General features: G+C 43.5%; 1 protein-coding gene across 3 annotated transcripts; it reads left to right on the top strand.

Moving 5' to 3' along the window:
• The first annotated feature begins 686 nt into the window (after positions 1 to 686).
• On the top strand, positions 687 to 13,118 carry LOC123992635 (galectin-9-like). 3 transcript variants are annotated; one of them, XM_046293939.1, is made up of 9 exons: positions 687 to 1,010; positions 1,336 to 1,384; positions 1,479 to 1,592; positions 1,704 to 1,911; positions 2,771 to 2,890; positions 2,975 to 3,190; positions 11,984 to 12,072; positions 12,404 to 12,560; positions 12,851 to 13,118. In XM_046293939.1, exons 2-9 carry the CDS (start codon positions 1,347 to 1,349, stop codon positions 12,995 to 12,997), a joined length of 1,089 nt encoding a protein of 362 aa, XP_046149895.1. In that variant the 5' UTR covers positions 687 to 1,010; positions 1,336 to 1,346; the 3' UTR covers positions 12,998 to 13,118. The 3 variants fall into 3 exon arrangements, with proteins under 3 accessions (XP_046149895.1, XP_046149897.1, XP_046149896.1); XM_046293941.1 differs by lacking the exon at positions 1,336 to 1,384 and having other exon boundaries at positions 695 to 1,010; XM_046293940.1 differs by lacking the exon at positions 1,336 to 1,384 and having other exon boundaries at positions 697 to 1,010; positions 1,479 to 1,567.
• Positions 13,119 to 16,874: the final 3,756 nt, after the last annotated feature.

Genomic DNA, 16,874 nt, shown 5'->3' on the forward strand with positions numbered 1-16,874 from the left:
TGTCACTGACTCACCAGTCCCCAGAAGAGAGGATGATTGGGTGTCACTGACTCACCAGTTCCCAGGAGAGAGAGGATGATTGGGTGTCACTGACTCACCAGTTCCCAGGAGAGAGAGGATGATTGGGTGTCACTGACTCACCAGTTCCCAGGAGAGGGAGGATGATGCAGAGAACAGACATGTTCATGACTCCCATAATAACCTACACTATGGTGGTATTCTGGTGGTCTCAATACACTTCTGCTACTGATATGCAGGATTACATCAAAAACTGTGTCATGGAGTATACAGTATGTGCAAAATGTCAGTACAAACGTAGTACATCGTTATTTCTCTTCTAGAACATTTTGAAACAAATACAATGAATGAATGTGTGTATTTCTGGTATTATTACTAAAACACCAACATTAGAAATATCCTCACCGATTCCAGGAGAGACAAATGGAAGTGTCTAAAGGACAGTGGTAGCCTACAATGGGTTGTCTTGGGTTGAAGTGATAATCGGGCAATTAATTCGGTTATGGAATTAGAAATAAAAAATGTGCCATTGTTATTACATTATACATGTGACGTTAGATTGCGTGTGTGTGCATGGAGACAAACTGACCTCTATACACAGCAAACTGTCCAATTCTGAATCAACTTCCTGACAACATCACTTGACTGAGTTATTGCAGGGTAATGATTGAAAAAGCATAAAAATCTATCGCCCGCTTCGTCTCTTGACTAGGCCTACCGATGAAGGCAAGACCGATATTTCGCGACAGCAGCATATTTCGACAAAGGTATTCGTTAGGGGAAAAAACAATGTACGGGAATTGTAAACTGGGCTACATTGTTACTTACTTCCTCCTCCCACCCCTTCAATGCACGAAAAAACGAAACTACACATTTCTGAAACCACCATATCATTAATGAGAAGAGAGCGTTAAGCAACTGAGAAGACGTTTCGATTTACAGTGAGATTTGGACAAATGGCATTTTATAACCAGGAACCTTTTTATAATCCGGTACGTTTATTACAACCATTTGTTTTGTGATTTATTGTGTTGTGTATTTAAAATGTAGATGTTCTTCATGTTTAACTTCGGGAGAGTTGTGCGTGTGTTTACGGTCAAATCTGGTAATCAAAATGCTCTCCCATCCGCTTCTCAGTAATATACTGTACATTATTTTCCCAGTTATAGTCTGCTTTTTTCAGTTCACAGATTTAATTCTAAAATCAATATATGCATAGCTAGACATTCATAGTATCAATTCATGCTATGCTATTGTGCAAATGTAACATGTATGTTATTAGGCTACAGTGAATGTCTCGCGTATTCCGTTATGTAGGCCTATTAAACATGATCACACAAGCAGTAATAGTGGATGTAGTAAAGAGGTGAGTCAATGGCCTCTAGTCTACATAATAGTTTTCATTTTATCCATTCTTATTCAATTGAGTTTGTCGTTAATGATTCTGTTTATTGTCCCAGAGTCTCCCTTTCACCGGCTCTATCCAAGGTGGGCTTCAGGAGGGGAAGACCATCACTATCACTGGGAGAGTTCACCATGGGGCAGACAGGTGGGTCACCACTCACCAATATAAGGTTTGATAATACATTTCCTTATCAGTTGTCTCAGATTCAAATGTGTTCCGAGAACTGTTTAACATATCCGGAAGCACATGATCTCTCTCGATCTCACTTTCTCTTTCTCAGGTTCCATGTGAATTTGCAGTGTGGTTCTAGGGCAGGGGCAGACATTGCCCTTCACTTCAATCCACGCTATGACAGTCACCCTGGATATGTGGTGACCAACACCTTGCAGCAATCCAGATGGGGGACAGAGGAGCGGAAGCAGCATTCCCCCTTCCAACATGGCTCCAGCTTCAGCCTCGAGATAACTGTCCAGAGGGACTTCTTCCAGGTCACCTAAACCCTCCGCAAATGTAGCAAATGGAAGATACAGATGTAGGATCTTAATTTGAGCCAGATTGTTACAGCAGGAAAATAATCCTGCAGCCACAGGAAATGTTGATTATTATATGGATTATAATTAATGGGGTTGATACATTTTTTGTTTTAAAGGGGGAAAAAGCCTTTTTAAACCTTGAATACACAAAAGGTTAGCATTTCCTGTTGACAGGAAAAGTCTCCTCAACGAAAGAGTGATCAAATTAAGAACCTACATCTGTACATTCTGACTACACAACAACCTTTTCAGTCTGTCATTGTAAAATATATCATTTCCTGTTTTATATAAATGACTGTAAAATATTATGCTTACAGAGCTCCCACATGATTTCAATGAAGTCAGTGACTCAATCTTTTTTCTTTTTTCTTTAACCTTTATTTAACTAGGCAAGTCAATTAAGAACAAATTCTTATTTAGAATGACAGCCTACCCCGGCCAAACCCTAACCCGGACAATGCTGGGCCAATTGTGTGCCGCCCTATGGGACTCCCAATGGCGGCCGGTTGTGATACACCCTGGAACCGAACAGGGGTCTGTAGTGACGCCTCTAGCACTGAGATGCAGTGCCTTTGACGGCTGCGCCACTCGGGAACCCATGGGGTTTCACTCTTGTTTTCTTGAAATTATATGTTATGTATTCTATTTTACAGTGTGACTCAATTTATTCTAGTCTGTTTAGGAGTTCAAATGGATTTCAATTCATGGGTTGGGAAATAACTTGAATAGTTGTGAGTGACACCTGTTCTCTCACTCACTGTCCTCGGGTCCATAATGACTCTGCTCATGGTCGTTCTCTGTTCTCTGTCTTCAGTTGAAAGTGAATGGGAACCATTTCATGACCTTCAAGCACCGAATCCCGTTTTACTCAGTGGACACCATCTCAGCCGATGGGAAAGTGGAGTTGACCTCCATCGTCTTCCAGAACCCTGCGGTGAGTAGTACCTAACATATTAATTCGATGGACAGAGAATTTGAAGACAGTTCAACTGATTTAAAGTGATTTCATGTCCTTCAGCCCATCATTCCTGCACAGCCAGGATTTCCGGGGCAACCAGGATTCCCTTCTTACCCGGGATTTCCGGCGCAACCAGGATTCCCTTCTTATCCAGGATTTCCGGGGCAACCAGGATTCCCTTCTTGTCCGGGATTTCCGGGGCAACCAGGATTCCCTTCTTGTCCGGGATTTCCGGGGCAACCAGGATTCCCTTATCCAGGATTTCCCGCACAACCAGTGAGTTAATCTGGATCTGAATCAATAATGATAATTTATTGGCCAACCACTTCTTGGTTATCGGACTCATTAACATTTTCTTTTCTCCATTTTGTGATTTGTATTCCTTTCACTGTCTTTCAGAGTCTCTAGATTTTAGTTATCTTTCAGTCAACTGGTTTAGACATCTCACTATGGGACATCCTTATTTTGTGGGTCATTGGTGTAAGCATTATTCAAATCACGCCTAACAGCCTAATCAGAGCTTTGTGGGTGTACGCCTCAAGTGTTTTTATAACACCCTGCACTGCTCTGGTTTCCTCATTATTTGTGTCTTCATGAGTCTATTTGGTTACTATCTGGTTACTAGCCTTAAAGCAGCTTCATTCAGAAAACTAGCTCTCAACTTAACTGTTCCTTTTGGTGTGGGTTACCACCCCAACACAAAGTGTTAAATGGCTTATTTTCAGGAATTCTGCTAACTTCATCTTCACTTAATAACAGAGTGAAGTTACCTCAGTTAGCTTGTTAGCAGTGTTTTTTATTGTTGTCTAGCTACAGTAGACCTGTTGCCTGGCCTACACACAATATGCGTTGTTGGCTATTTAGCTCCACTGCTTTAACATCTCACCAATAGCAGGTTCCCACAAATTTTAGCTAGTCCCATTGCAATTGTAGCTAGTTACCTTCACACATGAGATATCTAAGGTTCACCTTTGAGTGCATAGCCTACGAATATTCCACCTTACCATTCGATCTGTCCCTTGCCCCACCGATGGACACTCTGGCTCAGGCAGTGGAGCACACAGCCTAGCTGTTGTTGCACATGCTCGCTCTAGGCTTCAGGATGAATCGTGCCAAAAGCTTGCTCTTACCGATCCAGCAGAAAATATTTTGATGGCTTTTCGCCACTGCCTCTTGTGTTTTACCCGGCAACATCAGTCACATACTGGATGAGCCTGATTGTGGCAGTTTTGCTTGGTCTCCTCCTCATGAGAGGTGTTGTGTTTTTGGCATCATTAAAAGTGAAGACTTATTTTATCAAATCAATTCTCTGTAATTATTATTACGTGATTAAACTAATCATGCAAATGTAATTAACTAGGAAGTCGGGGCAGCAAGATAAATCTTCAGATTACAAAGTTATAATTTTCCTAATATAACTCTTCAGATATTTTAATATCTGATGAATTAGTCTTCTAATTAATTAATTATTCTTTACCTCACGAGTCTCATTCCAAATGTCGTAAATTGTTGGTTATCTGCACGAACACAGCCTTTACTATGAATCATATATACACCAATTGTCTTAATCATTTATTTACTAACTAACTAAATAATCACAGAAATGCATACACAGACAACAGTAGATATGGTTACTAACAAAAGATAGGGAAGATTCCCTAGTGGGCTAAGCCGATATGACGGCTTGGTGGACAAGGGGAAGTGGTTGTGGACTGAGAACAGGCGGGAAAGACAAATGGAAACACAACACAGTTGATAATTATATGAATTGAAATGCTAATCCTTTGCACATGAACGCTCACTCATTCGGGAATAATTGCAATCAATATATATTTACGCCTAGTGTGTCGTCGTGATTTCTGTTGGAATCGTCCGTCTGCGGAGAATCATTTCATCATCGTCTCTCTCTGCTTTGCTGAAGATCTTTCGTGGTTAGAATGGCTACTTCAGAGTACCATTCAGAAAGGTTTTCATAGAATAGATGTTTCGGTGGTTGTCTGTCTTCGCATCCCGGGTTGACATAATTTCTAGCTGCAGACTAGTAATTAGCATCGAAGATTTGCTCTTATTCTGTAGGGATCGATAGTCTCAGAGTTGAACACTTTCCAGCCATGTAGCCAATGCTCCACGTGGTATGGTTAGGAATTCAAAACTATTCGCATTCACAGCTCATTCTGTGGGTTTGCTTAGTCTCAACTCAAATCTTTCCACCCTCAGTATCCACCGTGGTACGCGTGGTCTGAAGAGGATTTCCTCAGGAGGGTTTTTTATTTGTAACAATAGAAAAGGAGGTTCTATGACGCCAGATCATGTCTGTGCTCAGGGGGGTGGGCCAATGACTTAGTTAAACTTGAAAGGGAATACAGTTCGCTCACATTAAAGGTTTACCATCACATTACATCATTCCACAAACAGTTTCATCTTTATTAGTTAATTTTATACAAGAATTAGATTCAAACCCCATAATTGAGATATGTACACATTCAGAGATTTAGTTATGGTGTTTCCTGTCCTCTTTGAGGTCACCAAATGAAAGGGTTAGGACACTCGTCATACCCGTCCCTTAAATGTCAGAGAGAGAGAGAGAGAGAAGTCCGGTTGGTGATTGCCGTTGCGGTCCCCCTCTAGTGGATTACCTTGGTAGGTTTCCTGGAAGCTGCAAAGTACCACAAGTATGGGCAGGGGATGCCCATCCCGTTCCCGGACTCGTCTCTGGGCAGTAACTTAGGCAGATGTTAACAACGCACACACTCTCACAAAATATGTATAATTACATTCATTCCCCAATGAACGGCATTGTGGCACTCCTGACTACACCGTGTGTTGCAAAATACATTTAGAAATCTGTTATTCAGTTGCACTCAACGAGCGTCTGTGTTGCCAAGGGCTAAAATAGAAGTCAGATCGCGCTGCAGGTCCTGCCTTTCCCATCTCCTCATTGGTTTAAAGAAGCAGGTACCCACGTGCCATCTCCTCATTGGTTATACCCACGTGAATGATTGAAAGACAAACTGTGTTGCCGGTCGTCGTGGTAATACTATGAACGTTTAGATGCCAATATACCATATAAGTTAAAAGGCCTGGAAGGGGGAGAGATGACTAGAAACAATTCGGTTGACCGTATTATGTGTGGATTAATTGTCGGAGTAGAGGACCTTGTGCATTTCAGGTAAAATGACAACTCAATGTTTATCTCCGAGGACAAATTAGCTAGCAACTGCAAGCTAGCTAAATAGGACAAATTAGCTAGCAAGTGCAAGCTAACCAGGTAAATTGCCATAAATGTTTAATGCTTTTCGACCTGTCCCCAAATGAATGTAATTGGTTCAGAGTTTGCTTTGATATTTTAACCTGTGTTTCGTGATCGCGTTTGGTGTAGGGGGACAAAATAAATGTATGCACGATGGCACACGCGTGCAGCTGGTTTGGGTTTCGTGTAAGTGATGGTTGTATCGCTTCCTAAGTGTCAAAGGAACTGAACCAAAAAGGAATGAAAGCATAAACAAAAGATATACAAAATATAGTTCTCACACCAAAAATCACCTAATTGGACTGTATTCTATATACGTCCAATGTCCTGGCAAAATGACTCTATCATGGCATTGTCTCTAATGTCATGTCACTAGTTTTGGCAGTCTACAGGGATGACCTATGGACTTCTGGGAAGAAAACTTGTGAGTACTGTAGCAGTAGAGTCAAATGCCTCAAAGTAAATGTTTAACTTTACTAAGGCTGGTATTGTGCTCGGACCCTTAAGTGATCCTAGCATAAATCCTAATTGGATGTTCCATTGTACATGTGTGTTTATGCTTACGCAAGCGCGCATGTCAAGGGAAGAAAACCAAGTATCATGACAGATTACAACTTGTTCAGAATGAGTCTGATGTAATCAGGTAATTTTCAGGTCAATGCCTGGAGATCAGTCAGAATTGGTGTTGACTGAGTCTGTAGTGGTTTTACTACAAGTCACTGCATCTTCCACTATTATAGTGGCGATAGGTATGTGGCAATAGGTATGAAGAAGTCTATTTCATAGCTATGTTATCCACGGAGGAGCTAACCTCACGACAGAAGTACTCTTTAAGTATTGGTCCAGTCGTACGTGGTGTGATCATGGTTCATGACTTATTTTATTTTTATTTTTACTTTTATTTTGTGTTAACCATTGGAAGAGTGCTCTGGAGATTCCCTTACCCGTGTTGTACTCTGAGTGACTCCTAACTGTAACAGTATAACGTTAGTCCATCCCCTCGCCCATACCCGGGCTTGAACCAGGAACCCTCTGCACACATCAACAACTGACACCCACGAAGCATCGTTACCCATCACTCCACAAAAGCCGCGGCCCTTGCAGAGCAAGGGGAACCACTACTTCAAGGTCTCAAAGTGAGTGACGTCACCGATTGAAACGCTATTAGCGCGCACCACCGCTAACTAGCCAGCCATTTCACATCTGTTACACTCACCCCTCTTTTGACCTCCTCCTTTTCTGCAGCAACAAGTGATCCGGGTCAACAGCATCAATGTAACAGTATAACTTTACTCCGTCCCCTCACCCATACCAGGGCTGAACCAGGGACCCTCTGCACACATCAACAACTGACACCCAAGAAGCATCGTTACCCATCGCTCCACAAAAGTTACCCCTCTGCCCTTGCAGAGGGGAACCACTACTTCAAGGTCTCAGAGCAAGTGACGTCACTGATTGAAACGCTATTAGCGCGCACCACCGCTAACTAGCTAGCCATTTCACAATCGTTACATAACTACTATGTCGCTGTTGTCAAGGGTAATTTGATTTGTTAGGTAACTAACCTTCTTACTGATTGTAGCTGGACTAAATGTTGCTGGCATTGCTACTGGTACTCAAGGGGACCAGTTATCCTACTGATTCATTCTGAAATATTATCCTACCGGAACACATGATTAGAGCATTTTACTAGTTTTATTGTAGTTCAACCTACACATGGCAAGGCATGACTATTTATTTTTTTGCCATTTGTTTGAGGTGGAAGTCCACTGAAGGGCAACTACCGTATTGCACGACTGCAAGGAGGAGGGAAGTTACTCATTCACAGAGACAGGTGGCTCGAAATCATGAAAAGAATATTCAATAAGGTTTGCTGATGGCATGTGTTGAGATATAGATATCGCAATATCTCTTTGGATCGGAGTCTGCACCAAGAGGTTTCTAAACGTATTTTTCCCAAGGGGTCATTCCTAAGGTCATTCACATGACCTATCGTAGTTAAGCCACTGACCTCTTTCCCTTCCACCCTCAGCCTTTCTCTTCTCCAGAGCAGCGGCATCTTAACACGTTGTGTCTGGTGGGCACACGGTGCATCTACATTGACAGGACTAGGCCATTCCAGAATTGTGACCAACTGTTTGTTTGCTTTGCCACCCCACTCAGGGCAGGGCTTGGTCCAAACAACGCCTCTTCCATTGGGTAATGGAGGCTATCGCCAAGGCATACAGTTATCCAGGATTGCAGTCTCCACTGCGTGTCCGGAGACATTCCACTAGAGGAATTGCCAGTCATGGGCACTGTTCAGAGGCATCTCCGGCTAGTTGGGCTAGTCATTACTGCACCCTCCCTGGCACTATTTAAGTCATTTACATTTACATTTAAGTCATTTAGCAGACGCTCTTATCCAGAGCGACTTACAAATTGGTGCATTCACCTTATGACATCCAGTGGAACAACCACTTTACAATAGTGCATCTAAATATTTTAAGGGGGGGTGAGAAGGATTACTTTATCCTATCCTAGGTGTTCCTTAAAGAGGTGGGGTTTCAGGTGTCTCCGGAAGGTGGTGATTGACTCCGCTGTCCTGGCGTCGTGAGGGAGTTTGTTCCACCATTGGGGAGCCAGAGCAGCGAACAGTTTTGACTGAGCTGAGTGGGAACTGTACTTCCTCAGTGGTAGGGAGGCGAGCAGGCCAGAGGTGGATGAACGCAGTGCCCTTATTTGGGTGTAGGGCCTGATCAGAGCCTGGAGGTACTGAGGTGCCGTTCCCCTCACAGCTCCGTAGGCAAGCACCATGGTCTTGTAGCGGATGCGAGCTTCAACTGGAAGCCAGTGGAGAGAGCGGAGGAGCGGGGTGACGTGAGAGAACTTGGGAAGGTTGAACACTAGACGGGCTGCGGCGTTCTGGATGAGTTGTAGGGGTTTAATGGCACAGGCAGGGAGCCCAGCCAACAGCGAGTTGCAGTAATCCAGACGGGAGATGACAAGTGCCTGGATTAGGACCTGCGCCGCTTCCTGTGTGAGGCAGGGTCGTACTCTGCGGATGTTGTAGAGCATGAACCTACAGGAACGGGCCACCGCCTTGATGTTAGTTGAGAACGACAGTTTGTTGTCCAGGATCACGCCAAGGTTCTTAGCGCTCTGGGAGGAGGACACAATGGAGTTGTCAACCGTGATGGCGAGATCATGGAACGGGCAGTCCTTCCCCGGGAGGAAGAGCAGCTCCGTCTTGCCGAAGTTCAGCTTGAGGTGGTGATCCGTCATCCACACTGATATGTCTGCCAGACATGCAGAGATGCGATTCGCCACCTGGTCATCAGAAGGGGGAAAGGAGAAGATTAATTGTGTGTCGTCTGCATAGCAATGATAGGAGAGACCATGTGAGGTTATGACAGAGCCAAGTGACTTGGTGTATAGCGAGAATAGGAGAGGGCCTAGAACAGAGCCCTGGGGGACACCAGTGGTGAGAGCGCGTGGTGAGGAGACAGATTCTCGCCACGCCACCTGGTAGGAGCGACCTATCAGGTAGGACGCAATCCAAGCGTGGGCCGCGCCGGAGATGCCCAACTCGGAGAGGGTGGAGAGGAGGATCTGATGGTTCACAGTATCGAAGGCAGCCGATAGGTCTAGAAGGATGAGAGCAGAGGAGAGAGAGTTAGCTTTAGCGGTGCGGAGCGCCTCCGTGATACAGAGAAGAGCAGTCTCAGTTGAATGACTAGTCTTGAAACCTGACTGATTTGGATCAAGAAGGTCATTCTGAGAGAGATAGCGGGAGAGCTGACCAAGGACGGCACGTTCAAGAGTTTTGGAGAGAAAAGAAAGAAGGGATACTGGTCTGTAGTTGTTGACATCGGAGGGATCGAGTGTAGGTTTTTTCAGAAGGGGTGCAACTCTCGCTCTCTTGAAGACGGAAGGGACGTAGCCAGCGGTCAGGGATAAGTTGATGAGCGAGGTGAGGTAAGGGAGAAGGTCTCCGGAAATGGTCTGGAGAAGAGAGGAGGGGATAGGGTCGAGCGGGCAGGTTGTTGGGCGGCCGGCCGTCACAAGACGCAAGATTTCATCTGGAGAGAGAGGGGAGAAAGAGGTCAGAGCACAGGGTAGGGCAGTGTGAGCAGAACCAGCGGTGTTGTTTGACTTAGCAAACGAGGATCGGATGTCGTCGATCTTCTTTTCAAAATGGTTGACGAAGTCATCTGCAGAGAGGGAGGGGGGGGAGGAGGATTCAGGAGGGAGGAGAATGTGGCAAAGAGCTTCCTAGGGTTAGAGGCAGATGCTTGGAATTTAGAGTGGTAGAAAGTGGCTTTAGCAGCAGAGACAGAGGAGGAAAATGTAGAGAGGAGGGAGTGAAAGGATGCCAGGTCCGCAGGGAGGCGAGTTTTCCTCCATTTCCGCTCGGCCTTCCGGAGCCCTGTTCTGTGAGCTCGCATTGAGTCGTCAAGCCACGGAGCGGGAGGGGAGGACCGAGCCGGCCTGGAAGATAGGGGACATAGAGAGTCAAAGGATGCAGAAAGGGAGGAGAGGAGGGTTGAGGAGGCAGAATCAGGAGATAGGTTGGAGAAGGTTTGAGCAGAGGGAAGAGATGATAGGATGGAAGAGGAGAGAGTAGCGGGGGAGAGAGAGCGAAGGTTGGGACGGCGCGATACCATCCGAGTAGGGGCAGTGTGGGAAGTGTTGGATGAGAGCGAGAGGGAAAAGGATACAAGGTAGTGGTCGGAGACTTGGAGGGGAGTTGCAATGAGGTTAGTGGAAGAACAGCATCTAGTAAAGATGAGGTCGAGCGTATTGCCTGCCTTGTGAGTAGGGGGGGAAGGTGAGAGGGTGAGGTCAAAAGAGGAGAGGAGTGGAAAGAAGGAGGCAGAGAGGAATGAGTCAAAGGTAGACGTGGGGAGGTTAAAGTCGCCCAGAACTGTGAGAGGTGAGCCGTCCTCAGGAAAGGAGCTTATCAAGGCATCAAGCTCATTGATGAACTCTCCGAGGGGACTCACAGTCATTGGTGCTGGAGCTGAGTAGTATGGATCAGATACATTACCATGAACCACAACAGGCTTCTCAGGAAACGGGCTTTTGGCAATCGGGGTGTTTTGCAAGTGTCCCATAGTGAGTTGTTGAACCGAGTCGACTGAAAGAGAAATTTGGGTTACGGTATGCAATCCCGGTTTTCTGAAGGAGATGAGGGAGACATCTCACCAGATTGCTCATCTTGCACAACTTGTTCTTAGATTGAGGAAACCAGAGCAGTGCAGGATGTTATATAGACACGAGGAGCGTACACACACAAAGCTCATATTGGCCTGTTAGGCGTGATTGAATAAGGCTTCAACCAATGACCCACAAACGAAGGCGTGTCGCATAGTGATACGTCTCCCTCATCTCCTTCACTGAACCGGGGTTACATACCGTAACCCAAAGTTTTATGCTTAGTAGTCCTGATGCTTCGTAGTTCCTGTGATGGGGAATTTTAAGATCACTAAAGATCATATTTGTATAGTGTGATCTACTTCCTCTTTCTGTACACTGACTGTATCGTTGTGTGAGTGTAACAACCTGTCATTGTCTTTAGCAGATTGTGACAGAGTTACACTAAATATACAGTAACCTGTTTACAGGGAAATGTAGTACTGTAATCAACGTGCTGTCAAGATCCCCCTCTCCTGTTGCTTGTCACAGGCCACTCCTCCATATGTACAGCCACCATTCTTTGTAAATGATCTTCTACTTTCTTGTACTGTAGTGTTGCGGAGCAAATTTAGTTAGTTCTATCGCATCAACGTCTATTGGTCATAATGAGTGATTCATTCAAATCTTCCTTTTTCATCCAGGCTGTTCCATACAAGAACATGATCGATGGAGGACTCTACTCTGGACGCACCATCAACATCCAGGGAGTGGTTAACCCCAATGCCAATAGGTCTGATCCTGCCTTATTGTCTTTACAGTAAAGGAGAACAACAGTGAGAAATACACTTCCCCTGGAGTTACAATATAAAATCCTATATATATTTGAATTTTAAAAAGCATAAAAGAACTTTGGCAATTCTAGTTCACCTCATTTCCATGGTATTGCAAGTGTGCCAATGAGCCCTTGGCTTAGAAACTTAACTTGCCTAGTTAAATAAAGGTACATTTAAAAAAAAAAAATAGAAAGAGGTAGGCCTACAAAACATGCTAGAGGGTGCAACAATAGCAGTTCTCCTGTCATGGTTTTCCCCCAACACTTATCGTTTTCCCGTTGCCTATAGGTTCCACATTAACCTACTGTTCAACTCTGGGATTGCGCTGCACTTCAACCCCCGATTTGACGAGACACTAGTGGTACGCAACAGCAAGCTGAGAGACCAGTGGGGAAAGGAGGAGCGCTCTGGTGGAATGCCCTTCCACAGGGGCCAGGCCTTCACGGTAACTAACCACCAGGAACCATCCACTTTTATCTAAGGCTGCCGTCACACAACGCACCTTGTATACAATCTCAGTTTCAAGGATGAATAATTATTTATTGTTTCAGCACCAAGCATACCACTTATCTTTCTGTTTAGCTAAGCCCTTTCCTGATAATGATTTCCTTTCTGGTATAGTCACTCAGAATGTGGCATGATGTTCATTAGAGAGATGATCGACATTAAAGATGCTGGCTTGTTTCTCTCTTTATATCAGACTGAGTACTAATGAGGCTAGTCTGGTCTTTTCAGCTGTCTATTTACTGTGAGGGTCAGTGCTACAAGATAGTGGTCAACGGGAATCAGACGAGCACCTACAAACACCGCCACACCCTCCTCCAGCAGGTCAACATCCTGGAGGTGGATGGAGACCTCAGTTTGACCTCTGTGATGGTTTAGTGCTGTGGGTCACAACGGTCTTTGGTGACCTAGCCACTTGTTTCATTTTGTCTCACCTCTGACCCAAACCATTTGTATTTTTTGATCTCTTCTTGCTATGATAAAAATGACATTAACTTGTTTTACTGCTTTCACTGCCTGTTAGATTATCTCACTTGCAAATGTATTATTAGTGAGGTCCGTGCCATCGACTTCAAGGAGAAATGTGTTCCTGTTTGTTATAAATCACAGTAGAAAGCCATTAGAAATCACATTGATTGCTTTAGCCATCATTTTTGTAGCGCTAGACAAATTCTTAAATCATTATTATTTTGTGATATAATGCCAGACCTGACATTACCTATCATGAGAAGTACCCTGAGGACATTGCCTGATAATTCCATATGTAGCCTTGTTCATTACCAGTAGTCTCTATGCTCTTTTCTATACAAATCTGAAGATATATATATTTATAATGTGTGCCTTTAAAAATTATTTTTTAAATATTTCAAATGTGAAACATTGGAGTGAGACTGGCTTTGCCTCTAAATCAGGGCTCTCCAACCCTGTTCCTGGAGAGCTACTGTCCTGTAGGTTTTCACTCCAACCCCAATCTAACACACCTGATTCTAATAATTAGCTGGTTGATAAACTGAACCAGGTTAGTTACTGGGGTTGGAGCGAAATCCTACAGGAGGGTTGTTCACACTGCAGGCCTTAATGCTGAAATCAGTTCCATTTTTAAAATCCGTATTGGAATATTGATGGTCCAAACAGCAAGTTACAAGTGACCAAATAAGATTTGTGTGTGTTCAGACAGTAGTGATTTGCTGACATGTGACCGTTCCTGGTGTAAAAACCATTTCCTATCCCGGAGCTTGAGTAAATTACATTACTAAGCTGCTCCCGAATATACTACGCCAGGACATGGACATCGATTCTATCGTAGTCCATGTGGGTTTTAATGACATTATGAAGGGTAGCTCTGAACATTTGAAACTGGATTTTAAAGAGCTGATTGACTCTCTGCTAGACACTAACAAAAGACCCATCATATCTGGCCCTGTGCCCTCTCCGAATCGTGGCATTGAACGCTTTAGCAGGATTCTTTCTCTTCACAACTGGCTATGTGATTATTGTAGCTCAATGGGTGTAACTTTTGTTGACAATTGCAGTACCTTTTGGAAACTAAACATGTTTTATAAGGAGGATGGGACCCAAATCATTTGGGTTCCAGGATCCTTTCACAGCATTATAAGGCTGCATTGAGACAATCAGGGTTGGGGAGTAACAGATTACAAAGAAAGCAGTAACTAAATATTGTAATCAGATTAGATACTTAAAAAACTAGATTACTTTGAGCATGTTAGTGAAAAAAATGAATCTTTGACACTTCTGTTCTCAATGACATTCAAATCAGCATTGAAAAAAGGCACAAGTTTGTTCCACCTGAGTGAGTCTGACCACAAGTCCAAAACCACTAAGGTTGACACCAAATATGGTTTATGGATTGAGGGAAAACAGCAGGAATAGGCTTTTGTAGGCTACAGTCTTCCAATGGTGCCACTGCTGTCGGCATCCAAAGATCATCCAACTTGAATAAACGCTTGGAGGTGAAGATGACAGCAGTGCTGTAGTCTACGGCGAAACGGATATCACTTATTATTGATATCTACATCACACTGCTGCTCTCTCCTTTATCTATTTGCATTTTACGGATTGTGGTTGTTGTGGATGGCTGTTCACAAATGTAAATGTGTATTTGAACCCAATAATGGTGGAATTCAAGAAGTTTAAGTTGCCTATCAATCATTATGTTTGAAACCAGTGAACAGCCAGTGAAACATCCGCTCTTGCAAATCAAATCAAAGTTTATTTATCACGGTGCCTATTACAACAGGTGTTTCACCTTACAGTGAAATGCTTATTTACAAGCCCTAACCAACAGGTGTTTCACCTTACAGTGAAATGCTTACTTACAAGCCCTAACCAACAGTGGAATTTAAGAAAATAGGTATCAGGTAAACAATAGATAAGTAAATAAATAAAAACAGTAAAATGACAGTGAAAATAACAGTAGCGAGGTGATATATAGGTGGTGCCTGTACAGAGTCAATGTGCGGGGTAACCGGTTAGTCTGGCTAATTGAGGTAATACAGTGCCTTGCAAAGGTATTCACCCCCTTGGCATTTTTCCTATTTTGTTGCATTACAACCTGTAATTTAAATGTATTTTTATTTGGATTTCATGTAATAGACATACACAAAATAGTCCAAATTGGTGAAGTGAAATGAAAAAAACAACTTGTTTCAAAAAATGTCAAATTAAATTAAAATGTAAAAGTGGTGCGTGCATATGTATTCACCCCCCCATATGTATTCACCCCTTTTGCTATGAAGCCCCTAAATAAGATCTGGTGTAACCAATTACCTTCAGAAGTCACACAATTAGCTAAATAAAGTCCACCTGTGTGCAATCTAAGTGTCACATGATCTGTCATGTAGATATACACCTGTTCTGAAAGGCCCCAGAGTCTGCAACACCATTAAGCAAGGGCACCACCAAGCAAGTGGCACCATGAAGAAAGCGGCACCATGAAGACCAAGGAGTCCTCCAAACAGGTCAGGGACACAGTTGTGGAGAAGTACATATCATGGTTGGGTTATAAAAAAATATCCAAAACTTTGAATATCCCACGGAGCACCATTAAAACCATTATTAAAAAAATGGAAAGAATATGGCACCACAACAAACCTGCCAAGAGAAGGCCGCCCACCAAAACTCAAAGACCAGGCAAGGAGGGCGTTAATTAGAGGCAACAAAGAGATCAAAGATAACCCTGAAGGAGCTGCAAAGCTCCACACATTTGGTGTTCGCCAAAAGGCATGTGGGAGACTCCCCAAACATATGGAAGACGGTACTCTGCTTAGATGAGACTAAAATGGAGCTTTTTGGCCATCAAGTCAAAGCTATGTCTGGTGCAAACCCAACACCTCGCATCACCCCAAGAACACCATGCCCACAGTGAAGCATCCTGATGGCAACATCATGCTGTGGGTTTGTTTTTCCTCGGCAGGGACTGGGATAGTGGTCAGAATTGATGGAATGTTTGATCGCGCTAAATACAGGGAAATTCTTGAGGGAAACCTTTTTTCAGTCTTCAAGAGATTTGAGACTGGTATGGAGGTTCACCTTCCAGCAGGACAATGACCCTAAGCACACTGCTGAAGCAACACTTGAGTGGTTTAAGAGGAAGCATTTAAATGTCTTGGAATGGCCTAGTCAAAGCCCAGACCTCAATCCAATTGAGAATCTGTGGTATGACTTAAAGATTGCTGTATACCAGCGGAACCCATCCAACTTGAAGGAGCTGGAGCAGTTTTGCCTTGAAGAATGGGCAAAAATCCCAGTGGCTAGATGTGCCAACATTCTAGAAACATACCCCAAGAGACTTGCAGCTGTAATTGCTGCAAAAGGTGGCTCTACAAAGTATTGACTTTATAATATGTCTTGTTTGTTTCACACAAAAAAAAACATTTTGCATCTTCAAAGTGGTAGGCATGTTGTGTAAATCAAATGATACAATAACCCTCCAGGTTATAAGGCAACAAAATAGGAAAAATGTCAAGGGGGTGAAGACTTCCTCAAGCCACTGTATGTACAGTTGGGCAAAAAAGTATTTAGTCAGCCACCAATTGTGCAAGTTCTCCCACTTAAAAAGATGAGGCCTGTAATTTTCAGGTACACTTCAACTATGACAGACAAAATGAGAAGAAAAAAAATCCAGAAAATCACATTGTAGGATTTTTAATGAATTTATTTGAAAATTATGGTGGAAAATAAGTATTTGGTCAATAACAAATGTTTATCTCAATACTTTGTTATATACCCTTTGTTG

Source organism: Oncorhynchus gorbuscha, linkage group LG13 (assembly GCF_021184085.1).
Source record: "Oncorhynchus gorbuscha isolate QuinsamMale2020 ecotype Even-year linkage group LG13, OgorEven_v1.0, whole genome shotgun sequence".
Lineage (NCBI taxonomy): Eukaryota > Metazoa > Chordata > Actinopteri > Salmoniformes > Salmonidae > Oncorhynchus > Oncorhynchus gorbuscha.

Bases quoted from the DNA above. Each gene is read 5' to 3' on its own strand.
- LOC123992635 (XM_046293939.1), top strand. From the start codon at position 1,347: ATGATCACACAAGCAGTAATAGTGGATGTAGTAAAGAG. The intron at 1,593-1,703 runs GTTTGATAATAC...TCTCTTTCTCAG, and splicing joins TCACCACTCACCAATATAAG to GTTCCATGTGAATTTGCAGT. The intron at 1,912-2,770 runs GTCACCTAAACC...CTCTGTCTTCAG, and splicing joins TCCAGAGGGACTTCTTCCAG to TTGAAAGTGAATGGGAACCA.